The sequence below is a fragment of the Malaclemys terrapin genome, chromosome 13 (assembly GCF_027887155.1).
Source record: "Malaclemys terrapin pileata isolate rMalTer1 chromosome 13, rMalTer1.hap1, whole genome shotgun sequence".
In the NCBI taxonomy this organism is placed as follows: Eukaryota; Metazoa; Chordata; order Testudines; family Emydidae; genus Malaclemys; species Malaclemys terrapin.
In genome coordinates this window covers 2,523,841-2,536,807 of record NC_071517.1, presented here as the reverse complement: position 1 = coordinate 2,536,807, position 12,967 = coordinate 2,523,841, and the positions used below count along the sequence as shown (strand labels likewise).

The 12,967-nt window shown below is 52.9% G+C and overlaps 1 protein-coding gene across 4 annotated transcripts in view; it reads right to left on the bottom strand.

Annotated features, from left to right (window-relative positions):
• BAIAP2 (BAR/IMD domain containing adaptor protein 2) overlaps positions 1-10,676 on the bottom strand; it is an 85,070-nt gene extending 74,394 nt beyond the window's left edge. For all 4 annotated transcript variants that reach the window (XR_008446921.1, XM_054047115.1, XM_054047113.1 and 1 more), the window contains exon 1: positions 10,582-10,676. Coding sequence is in view for 3 of the 4 variants with exons in the window: in XM_054047115.1 (XP_053903090.1) it covers positions 10,582-10,629 (48 nt within the window). In the remaining variant the exon portion in view is untranslated. The remainder of the gene's footprint in view (positions 1-10,581) is intronic.
• Positions 10,677-12,967: the final 2,291 nt, after the last annotated feature.

Below are 12,967 nucleotides of genomic sequence, written 5' to 3'. Positions count from 1 at the left end.
TAAATGTTAGCATGTTGGGCTAACTAGGAATTTTACTGCTAATTAACACTGTCGGTCAGCCTTTGTCTTTTGGATCAAAATATTTCAGACAAACACTTCTACAGCTTTTAGTGAACATTCATTGGTAGAGCAAAATGACCCTGTAGCAACAAGCTGTTTCATGGATTATCTTCCACAATTATAGGAGGCAATTACCTATGAGAAGTTAATTACCACTAAGGGACAGAGAATTCACATATCATTCCTTCGGCCACATTTAATGCATGTGAAATTTGGTAGAAAATTATGCCTGCAAGTTACTACTAGTTCCTGCATATTCCCTCCACCAACCAACCTATGGTATCTCCACCACCATTTACAGCAAGCTTGACAACTCTACCACATACATCAGTTAGAAATGGGGCCAGTCCCCTTTCTCCGCCCTTCAAAAGGCATAGCAACCACATCATTTCAGGCAGAGCTCTTTCACTACTACAAGCTTTTCTCCATTCGATGCTCAGCCCCTGCAATCCCAGGCTGAACAATGTTTACACAGAAGAAATATTGGCAGGATTTCTGTGGGGAAGGATTTTGTATATGTTTGCTAGGTTAATGGCAGTAAAAAAAAATCAATATAAAAAAATCACTTTTGCAGCAGTGTCTGAGGGGATCTAGATCTTATCCAAGGAAAAGACTTGGATACATAAAACTTACATAAAATAATTTAATGGAATCTACAGGCTGAAGAAAGCAGTATCCCAAATCAGAACGAACACCGAGCTCTTATTGCTACAGCAAGAATTTTAACAGTTTCCCATGAGTCATTGAGGGCTGGTCACAGTGGGCTGCCTTGCACAATGCATCTTTGGGACCTGCAAGTCAAACCTCCTTTATTTTCTTGGGTGTAAACTATGCCCACTGTATGAAACAAACCTAAGAAGGGAATCAAACATGGGACTCATCCCTAAATGTGCACATCTGAAGTCTGTTACATAAAAAGCTTAGACTTCACCCTTTAGCCACTAAGAACATGTTTCTAGCCATTGTTCTACAACTAAGGACAGCAACTTTACTACAGCAAATGATGAGACAGGGACACCATCTAGAAAGGGGACAACTGTAATGGAATAAAAGGGCTGGTCTACACTGGGGGGGAAAATCGATCCAAGATATGCAACTTCAGCTACGCGAATAGCGTAGCTGAAATAGAAGTATCTTGGATCGAATTACCTGGGGTCCACCCAGCGCGGGATCGATGGCCGCGGCTCCCCTGTCGACTGCGCTGCCACCGCTCGCTCTGGTGGAGTTCTCGAGTCGACAGTGAGCGCATTCGGGGATCAATCTATCGCATCTTAACAAGACACGATTTATCGATCCCAGATAAATCGATTGCTACCCACGGATACGGCGGGTAGTGAAGACGTACCCAAAGGAAGCCAACTCCCCATTGGGGAATTTTAATTAGCCAAACTTTTAACAGGAGGTTTGCTGGCCGTGAATGTTTTTAGAAACTCCTTTCATTCTGTTAAGGGCCCATTTAATGAAGCAGGCAACTATGCAATCATGGCTGCTGCTCCAAAATAAAAAGGTGGCAAAAGCGCTTTTCACTTCTAAGCTTTTGGACTCAAGGTGGGGAGAGCAGGAGGGATTCTCTAGAATTAATGTAGCTTTGTATCAGGCTAACCCAGAGAAAACTGGAGAGATCCCAATTATTATTATTTCTTTTTCCTTTCTTAAAGGCTCTGGTAACACAAGTTTGCCCTGTATATTACATGCACTACAGACACTAGTCTATTGCACCCCGAGTCATCCAGCAAATCCCTGGAATTATTTCTATTAAACTGCTTGTTGCAGTGCTACAGAGCAGCTGGCTGTAGCATCAGCAGCAGTGATGAGGCTCACCATGAGGCCAAGTGGGCAGGGAGCAGCAAGGATTTGGAGAGTCTTTGCCACTCCTCCACAAACCAGACCTTCCTTAAGACAGAGCAGGTCCATTGAAAGTTCACATTGCAGAGAGGAGTCACGGCTTACACAGACAAGATGTGTCTCTCTGCAGCTAGGTTTTCTTGACCCAGTAAAGTGTCCGATTGGTAGCAGGGTAAAGCAAGGCCAATATTCAGCAAAACCCTGGTAGTGAAAGAAAACTACATTCTTGCTCAAATTCTGCCCCATCAGCATCACCCTCAAGTTGTCTGCCTTCCATATGCTGTCTGGGCAGAGTCTGAAAAAAAACAACAACCCACAAACCTGGCAGCTAAAGGTTGAAAGGGCTTTGTTTTGTTCCACTGCACTAAATTCCTCAGTAATACTGCTCAGCTCTCTGGGATTGTTCTGCCTTTATTCAACTGCCAAAAATGAAACTAATGCAAAGCACGAGGTCTCCACGACATAATTCTACTGAATTAAAGAGCGGGAGAAGAGAACCTCCAGAGGCCATAGAGAAGTCTCCTCTCTCTCTCTCTCTCTCCACATGTGCTACGATACCTCCCAGAGAAGCAGAGGGATGCATCCACTGCTAGGGATGCAAAAGTTTAGCTGTGCTCAGATCAGCCCATTATAGAAATGGGAAGTCCTCCTGTGTAGGGGGAGGGAGTATTTTAGGTGAGTTTTGTGCCAGGGTTCTACTGGGTAGGAAATAAATAGAATTCCCTTAAACCCTTTGAAAAAAATCCATTTTATTAATTAAACTGAAGAGGAAAGAGGCAGCACATTTCTCCTGACGGTGTCACCATGGTCTCAAACTGCCCCCAAAGGTGAACGTGAAGTCCTGTTCCACTCTCCGCTAGGAGGCACAGGGAGATGGTTAGAAGGCAGCGGAGTCTTTGACATCAGTTGATTAGACACTGCTGTGCACCCGTCAGCAGAATGAGACAGGTGTCTTCAATCAGTAGAGGAAGTGAACATTTCGCATTACACATGCTACTCTGGATGGAGAATGTGCACCAGAGCATCAGAGCGTGTCAGTAACATGCATGCTTCACCACTATGTCAGAGCGTGTCAGTAACATGCATGCTTCATCAATTATCCCTCCAGCAGCTATAGCCAGGCCTCATTTTGATTAGGCCAGAAGGCCTTGCCTCCATCTTTGCACTGTGCAGTACCACACAAGGCTTTGGAGCTGTGCTCCAGCTCCAGGCAAAAACCTGCAGCTCCACTGCTCCAGAGCTGCTGTGCGCTCCAGCTCCGGGCTCCACTCCAAAGCCCTACCACATAACAATACTAGTAGGCTTCTGCAGTAGCCCAGTGCGTGGTCTTGGGCAAGACATTTATGCTCTGTGCCCGAGTACCCCGCAATCCATAACACCACAATAATTCCTGCCTACAAGGGGCTGAAGAAGTGAAGAGCACCAGTTGTGAAGAGGAGGTCCTTAATGCTAGATCCATTTTCCCTGCTCATGGACATGTTCCAGGTCTCGGACGGCACTACTGCAAAAGCCATTGCAAGCACATGGCTGCGGCTCAGCTCACCGTTTCTTCATCCTGACTAACAGCCACGTTATAAAACAGAGGATCTCATGCTGGGGTCAGCAGTGCATTGCTGGGGAACTTGGGGAGCTGTTTTGGCCATTAGTGCTGACTTGCCCCTTGTTTCCCAGCTGCAAAACTCCATGAAAGGTCAGCTAACACCCACCTAAAGGCTTGCCTACTACCACTATTGTTTAATACCATTGTAACACTAACATGCCAAGGCTCCAACCAAAACCGTGGCTCTGTTGTGTTGGGTGCTGTACAGACCGAGAGGATGACAAGGTTCCTGCCCCAAAGAGCTTATACAAGCAACTGCTGTAGTTGTCACAGGGATACGTGACCATGACTAGCAGGGCAGGGGAGGTCAAGGCAATCATAACTGGGAGGGGAAGCGTCCATGAGACATTCTCTGCTCAGATGTGGTCATGCTACAAAAGCATAAGAACTGCTACAAGGAACTCTGATCGCTAAATGGCTCACGCCAGCTTCAGAAACTCATCTCATTATCTCAGCATTAATATTTAATACCCAAACCCGGATGACTCTTTACACCTCCGTCTGTCCCACCCTGTGTTTAAAATAGTGCTTCATCGTTTCAATAGGCTGAGCTTCTGCTCGAGAAGCTACGCTGGACTCATTAGTACGTCTGATTTCAATTATGAGCAGGCTTTTACAACCACCTTTCTCCAATCACCAACTAAAGAAATGATCCCTGCAATACATACCTTCCCTTTCTACCTCTAAGAACCTCCCACCCAGGAAGCTGGAATCAAAGGTACACAACGTAGAAAAACACTGGTCTTTATGTATTGCAAATGCGACTGTCCCCACATCACCTAGGCAATAACAGTGTGACATCATGCAATAGTACATATGCAGAATCATTCTCCACCACTCCCTCATCCGGTGAATGTGCGGTTCATTTGGAGCATTTCCAATGCTTACGCCACATGCGTGGAGATGCTTCACCTTATCAATGACCATTAACTATCTAAGGCAGAACTGCCACTTGGACCAGTTAGAGCTTCTTTGCAGCTTTCACTTTCATTCCCAGAGCTTGCAGTTAGCCTGGAGAGGAGGAATCCATTGACATGGTCCAATAGGAAGGGAAACTGCACTACAGACAACCGAACTCACATGCTGCAGATCTCATGCTACAAAACACTACCAAACCAAAGGCTTCATCTTGGCTAAGCTACTTTGTATTAATGATTTGGGAAATGGGAAGATCCATGACATACTGCACTTGAGCTACAAACAATGGGGGAGGCGGAGCTAGTAGCACAACAAGCTAGCTCACTATAACAAGCCTACAGGCAATGGCCATCTGAGCTCCACTCCAGAGATGGCTGCATTTCAATGGTGCCAGTTACAGAGAGTTTGGGAAGTGATTTGGATTCTTTGGGAAGAAAGGCACTATAAAAATGTAAATTACAATCAACTTCCTTTCCAAAGCTTCCATGTTAATTTAGATAATTTTCAGTGATCAGTTGTCTGAGCAAAAAGCAAAGATCCCTGTCAAAATTCAACAGCAAGTGCACAATATGAAACTAAAGGAGGAACAAACCCTGAAAAACCACAGGGCAGGAACAACAGCCATTCCCAGCACTGTAGCCATCCTTAGTCAGTGGCTTTTCTATTTGCCTAGTGCTTCCTGCAATGCAAACACTTTTGGCCAAAAGAGCAGTAGAGGAGCACAATGCATGAAACACACGCGGTGGCATAGGATAGCTTTTGGGACAAATGCTTCCCTCTCTGCCAGCCCGCATATTCCCTCCTGTTGCCACACACACAAAACCACCCACCATTTCCCCTCTGATTCACTTGAGCGAGATTCTCGTTCCTTCCCTCCAGACTCAGAGAAAATGAGGCACTAGTGGCTGTTCTGCTAGCAATGACATTTATTACTTCTGATGTGTAGCAACTGACTAAGGAATTCTGCCTTTGTTTGCTCAAAACTTTTTTTTAGGAACCTTTCCTCAGTGCAGTAGTCCAGAAATCCTTGCAAAACCACTCTTCCATTTGAAGAGATGTTTGTAACATGAAATGGAAGCTGGCCTGAAGCTCCCAGTAATGTAATCCATCATCACGGAGAACAGCCTACTCTTCTGGGGAAGTCACCAGCTCTTTCATACTTTTGCCAAATACACACGCTCTGCATGTAGGTTTAACTATTTGTTTGCAGAGGCAATACACCTTTCCCCTTGCTGAACAAGTCGGTCACCAGGCATGTGCCAAGTTTCACACGCTGCCTGTGCTAGCAGCAAAGCTCCTCTCAGTCTCAGAACCATCGCAGCAGCTGTGCTGATACAATAAGGTCCACACGGATGAATCAGCGCCTGCGGAAAGTGGGATTACGTTGGCGGAAGGTGCCAGCTTCCTCCATCCCTCTCTGTAATTACTCCACATGTGTAGGCAGCTGATTGTAGTGGCAGCATCAGTGAGGGGGAGGCTGACAGCTCTTCCACCATCTCATTAAGTGCAATCATTCTGAGGGCGAGCACCGGTTCTGGAAAATAATTACGAAGGGCCTTCCTAACCAGCGTGCCTCAGGAAAGCCTCAGCACGGGGGCCAAGGACCGAGGCTTCTTCGCTATATAAAATAGTCGCCAAAAGCCAGCTGTCTGCTCAAGACATCGTAATGGAGGACATCAAGGTGCCACCTGCAACAGGAGCTCCAGCCACACAGCATAACTGGCAGTGAGGAGGTTCCCAGTCAATGGTGCTGAGTTGCTTTCCCTTCCACCCACCTGAGCAGAAAGCGGGTGCCCCCATACTGTGGTCTGCAATTCAGTGACTGCATGGAAGTGGCAAAGAGTTCCATGCTCTCCCCCCCCCATTTACTCAGGATTGGGTCCTGACTCCCAAAGCAAGGCACAGGCTGTTACAGAAAGCCCACCGGAGCAGAAGTTTGGGATTCAAAGCGGAGTAATGCTTGGACAAAAGATAACTCAAAATTAAAATGCGAGTGTTTGACCTAGGTGAATCCAGAGCTTAGACCCATTTTAGGAAAGTGCCATCCCTGGGCCACCAGCAAAGACTACCAGACTATCAGCAAGAGCAACAAACCATGGGTCTGTTTAAAATTAAGACTGGAAAAAGAGCTCCGTGTAGCTCGAAAGCTTGTCTCTCTCACCAACAAAAGTTAGTCCATTAAAAGATATTACCTCACCACTCCTTGTCTCTTTAAAACTAAGACGTTTATTGTTCTCCAAGAACTCATGAATATGAACTTAACCTGACAAGCTGTGGGAAGCCTTGCACTCTGTACCCAGTTGCAGTGGGAACTGGCTTCCCTATAGTAGGGTTTGTAAGGAAGCTTTGTTAAGTCTCCTGGGACACATTAGTTCATGTGACGGTGTCAGCAGATAGTAGCTACTAATACCCCGAAATCGTATCAATAAATACGCAGCAGGAAAACTGCATCGCTAACAAACCAATACATGCTTTCCCTCCTTGCCCCCAATCGACGCCCTGAGACACTTGCACTAAGCATTCACTGTTTGAAACCAACTCCCATTGACTTTAAGGGAGTTTGATGGGATCCCGAATCTTGTTTCCTGGATAAATTTCTTTTGAAGTTTGCTCATGGGGATTAGCAAACATCTAGTTTCTGTAAGGGTCCCAGGCAATAACTCCTGTTGGACATCTTCACACGGCAAGAGGATTCTTTTCTTTCTACTGACAAAGAAGCACTGTTCACAAGGACAGAAATGTTAACATAGCCTACAAGAGTTCAGTGCTTTAGCTTCCTTTAATCACAGAATATCGGGGTTGGAAGGGACCTCAGGAGATCATCTAGTCCAACCCTCTGCTCAAAGCAGGACCAATCCCCAGACAGATTTTTGCCCCAAATCCCTAAATGGCCCCCTCAAGGATTGCACTCACAACCCTGGGTTTAGCAGGCCAATGCTAAAACCACTGAGCTATTCCTCCTCCAAGAAGCATACAACTTCAGTGCCTTAGCTTCATTTGGAATTAAAATACCTGGATCAGGCATGGAGTCGTGCCTTGGAAGCCATTAGGGGCCACATTATGGAAAGAAAAAAAAGTGACAATACCTTACTCAAAATTCACCCATAATGCCAAGTTATCCTTCTTTATCCTCCAGCTGGTAGAATGTTCTACAAAAATGATCAACGGTGGAACAGTTAACAACATTGCTGTGGTTTAAATTGTTGTCTTCAGGCTTCGAGTCAATGTGATGTTGAGATGAATAGGGTCAGTTCACATTTTTTTAATGTGTGTTCTGTTCACACTGCAAGATGAAATAGGTTTTAACCAGGACAGATGCATTTTAACCAGGTGCCAGGATCTGTACCCTAGGTCAGGCTCCGAAAGTTATTAATTATTATTTGTCATTATGATTGCTGCCTTTCAGTCTGCAAACTGAGTAAAGCAGCACTGTAGTGGTACACATTCAGAAGGTTTTCTTTGCAAGCAAAAGGGTTAAAAACTCAGGTTTGGCGGAGTGTAGACAGTACTGAAACGGATTAAGCCAGTTACAGCCCACAAAGGTGAACTGCCAGATACCAGTGCAATCCCACTCCGAGAGGCCAAGCTAACATTTGTGCTTTCTTCCCTGGAGAAATAAATAGCATAAACTTTACTCTGCTGTTTTCAGACTAGAACCCCTTCAAAGTCTCTTTTGGCCAAAGCAAACACAAAGCTTAAAAATCAAGTTCAGTTTGCAACTGCCAAGGTAAACAGCGCCAGGGTATCACATGGCCACAACAAACAAGCCACGCAGCAAGTTCACAGCAGGACTGTGTACGGGCTCCCAAAGAAATCCCTACCCACACTGCAAACAGGCTATTAACAGCTCTTCAAAGACAACACCTTCACTACGGCTGAGCCATCAGCAGAAACCGCACAGAAGCAATTGACCTTGGAGACTGACCCATACAAATCACTCGATTCTGAAGACTGGTAAGTCCAGTTTACTTATTCAACAGCTATTATCACTATGTTTGTTCATCTTAAGCACATACATAATTCTTAGACACCAAGCCTTGCCGATTAGCACAATACTCCATCGGCTAGAACAAGGGAGCGTTCAGACTGCAAGGGAAAGTTAACCAAGTTAACATCCGAGCATCTGGAATATCCACGGCCAAATAATAACCTGCGTTGCTAGGTTGCTTCCATTAGGTCAGACAATTTTCCATGATGGAATGCAGCCCATGGACAATTGCAATGCTAGCCGAGTTAAATGTTGTCAAATCATAATCTAATTAAACTTTCACAGACATGAGAAACCTCCTTATCAGATTGGGCATGACAACACAGAACAGAAAATAGGACTTTAGTTCATCATTTTTACTAAAATGGAATTGTGACTGGTCATATGAGGATTATGCCCTAAGGAGATCACAAAGAAAACCAGCCTTTTCAAACTGTGCTGCGTTGAATGCTTTGGGCCTAAGTTTTCCTACCACAATTTCACTTGCTTTATGCTTACAAATAGCTCAGTGCTCCAGCCATTTATAAAACAGACAATAGTGTAACTGCTCCAGTTTAATGCCCGACAGCCTGCATAACATCCTAGGTTAGAGGGATTATATCAGAGTTGGTCACAGGCTCCAGCAGAACAGAACCACTTCATTTACCCTAATTCACACCGTGCAAGAACAGAGTTTCACAACCAAAATGAAGGGTAAAAAGAAAAGTCACTAGACTCACTGACCTCAGATATAACAAAGTTACAGACAGAGCTAAGGACATGCTTTTTAATAACACTTCCCTCATGGAACAGATCTGCCGCAGCACTCCTACCTAGGAGATCTCTCTTCCTTTAACAGGTCTAGTCTTTAACCCCATATTCATCTAGCATAATCATACACAAGTCAAAAGGAGATTTCTGAATAAGTAGGTCTGTCTCTTCTGCACAGTATTCATAGCTTATGAATGGTCATTAAAAACAAATGGCTCTCACTGTACACGGCCGTCTTCGGTCCCTGAAGACCATACAGAACACGTAGAACTGGCGGGGTTATCTCATGCAGCAGTGAAATAGTTTATGCATCCGAAGAAGTGGGCTGTAGTCCACGAAAGCTTATGCTCTAATAAATGTGTTAGTCTCTAAGGTGCCACAAGTACTCCTGTTCTTTTTGCGAATACAGACTAACACGGCTGCTACTCTGAAACCCATAGTTTAAGTGGGTTTCACAGTATAGTACAATGCAAGACGACCCATGATTGTTTCAGACAATTAAATCTGTTGCTCTCAGACGGCTTTGAGATTTTACTTAGGCAACCATAAGCGAAGATTGCTTTAAAAATGCCGTCGTCTCCGATCTCAACACCCAACGCAATACCCAGAGCTGGCTCAAAAGCCAAGGAAACCCTTAAAAGCCGTCCATCCTGAAAGGGACAGCTAGGTTTGAAATTGGGCTTTATTTTAAAGCTCTATTTTTGGAACCACTAATATGAACCATTTTGAGATGAACATTTTTGCCTGGTAAAATGTAATCTGGTGGTGGGAGGAGAAGTTCAAGGGAGAGCCTGTTACTAGCGTCTGTAGGAACCATTGGGTTCTCCCCCGTTCCCCTGTAGCAGACGGTTTCTCCATTAACTACAGCTAGGAGTTATCATCCAGGACCACATTTTAAGACCAGCACGAAAGATCAGGCATTGACTCCAGGATGTCCCTGCTAATGAAAGCCCAAGTTCAGACTGTCGATTACTCCTACCCAACTCCACTGCCACTTCTGCGCTTATATAAGAGGACATCTTTCTTCCAGCCCTCAGAACAAAATCCCATTTCCCCATATTTAGAAACTGCCAAAGAGAGAGAGAGAGAGAGAGCGAGAGAAGCCTTGCAATTAATTCGAAGTCACGACACTGAAGGCTGCAGAACCGCGCTGGGGAATGAACATTGCAGCCCAGCCCCCAACCAGCAACAAGCCGGAGAGGGACAAGCGCCGGCTCCCGATGTTCGCCCAGCGCTGCCGAGAGACGTCCCAGCCGAGCCCCGCAGCGCGAGCCCGCCAACTGCCGCTGCCCCGGCCGGAGCCGCCTCTGCCGTCCCCGCGCCAGGCTCGCCGAGCCCCCCCGGGCGAAGCCGCAGGGAAGTGGCGGGGCTCGCCGTGCCCAGCGCGCAGCAGCCCGGGGACGGGGCCGGGGCCGCTCACCTTGTAGACGGTCTCGGTGAGGCGATGCACCTCCTCGGAGCGCGCCATGCCGGCGGGGGGGCGGAGCGAGACGGGGCAGCGGGGCCGGCAGCCGGGCGGAGTGCGCGAGGCGCGGCAGCCGCGGACCTTATATCGCCGCCGCGCGCCCGGCTCCCAGCGCCCGCCCCCGGCCCCGCCCCCAGCTCCGGCCCCGCCCACGGCCCCGCCCACGGCTCCAGCTCCGGCCCCGCCCCCGGCTCCGGCCCCGCCCACGGCCCCGCCCCCAGCGCCAGCTCCGGCCCCGCCCACGGCTCCGGGCGGGAGGAACGGCCGCGAACGGGTCCAAGCCACCAGGTACCCCCCGCGCCCGCCCCCCAACCACCGCACAGACACCCCCCCGCCCCCCCTCGCTCCCAACCACCCCCCCGCGCCCGCCCCCCCGCGCCCGCATCCCCCCAACCACCCCCCCGCGCCCGCCCCCCCCCGCTCCCAACCACCCCCCCGCGCCCGCATCCCCCCAACCACCCCCCCGCGCCCGCCCCCCCTCGCCCCCAACCACCCCCCCGCGCCCGCCCCCCCGCGCCCGCATCCCCCCAACCACCCCCCCGCGCCCGCCCCCCCCTCGCCCCCAACCACCCCCCCGCGCCCGCATCCCCCCAACCACCCCCCCGCGCCCGCATCCCCCCCCCCGCGCCCGCCCCCCCTCGCCCCCAACCACCCCACAGCCACCCCCCCGCGCCCGCCCCACTCGCCCCCAACCACCCCCCCGCGCCCGCCCCCCCCCGCGCCCGCATCCCCCCAACCACCCCCCCGCACCCGCCCCCCCTCACCCCCAACCACCCCACAGCCACCCCCCCGCGCCCGCCCCCCTCGCCCCCAACCACCCGCCCCGCGCCCGCATCCCCCCAACCACCCCCCTCGCCCCCAACCACCCCACAGCCACCCCCCCGCGCCCGCCCCCCTCGCCCCCAACCACCCCCCCGCGCCCGCATCCCCCCAACCACCCCCCCGCGCCCGCCCCCCCCTCGCCCCAACCACCCCACAGCCACCCCCCCGCGCCCGCCCCCCTCGCCCCCAACCACCCCCCCCGCGCCCGCATCCCCCCAACCACCCCCCTCGCCCCCAACCACCCCACAGCCACCCCCCCGCGCCCGCCCCCCTCGCCCCCAACCACCCCCCCGCGCCCGCATCCCCCCAACCACCCCCCCGCGCCCGCCCCCCCCTCGCCCCAACCACCCCACAGCCACCCCCCCGCACCCGCCCCCCTCGCCCCCAACCAACCCCCCGCGCCCGCCCCCCCCGTGCTCGCATCCCCCCAACCACCCCCCCGCACCCGCCCCCCCTCGCCCCCAACCACCCCACAGCCACCCCCCCGCGCCCGCCCCCCTCGCCCCCAACCACCCCCCCGCGCCCGCCCCCCCCGCTCCCATCCACCCCCCCGCGCCCGCCCCCCCCTCGCCCCCAACCACCCCCCCGCGCCCGCATCCCCCCAACCACCCCCCCGCGCCCGCCCCCCCTCGCCCCCAACCACCCCACAGCCACCCCCCCGCGCCCGCCCCCCCCGCGCCCGCATCCCCCCAACCACCCCCCCGCACCCGCCCCCCCTCACCCCCAACCACCCCACAGCCACCCCCCCGCGCCCGCCCCCCTCGCCCCCAACCACCCCCCCCGCGCCCGCATCCCCCCAACCACCCCCCTCGCCCCCAACCACCCCACAGCCACCCCCCCGCGCCCGCCCCCCTCGCCCCCAACCACCCCCCCGCGCCCGCATCCCCCCAACCACCCCCCCGCGCCCGCCCCCCCCTCGCCCCAACCACCCCACAGCCACCCCCCCGCACCCGCCCCCCTCGCCCCCAACCACCCCCCCGCGCCCGCCCCCCCCCCGTGCTCGCATCCCCCCAACCACCCCCCCGCACCCGCCCCCCCCTCGCCCCCAACCACCCCACAGCCACCCCCCCGCGCCCGCCCCCCTCGCCCCCAACCACCCCCCCGCGCCCGCCCCCCCCGCTCCCATCCACCCCCCCGCGCCCGCCCCCCCCTCGCCCCCAACCACCCCCCCGCGCCCGCATCCCCCCAACCACCCCCCCGCGCCCGCCCCCCCTCGCCCCCAACCACCCCACAGCCACCCCCCCGCGCCCGCCCCACTCGCCCCCAACCACCCCCCCGCGCCCGCCCCCCCCGCGCCCGCATCCCCCCAACCACCCCCCCGCACCCGCCCCCCCTCGCCCCCAACCACCCCACAGCCACCCCCCCGCGCCCGCCCCCCTCGCCCCCAACCACCCCCCCGCGCCCGCATCCCCCCAACCACCCCCCTCGCCCCCAACCACCCCACAGCCACCCCCCCGCGCCCGCCCCCCTCGCCCCCAACCACCCGCCCCGCGCCCGCATCCCCCCAACCACCCCCCTC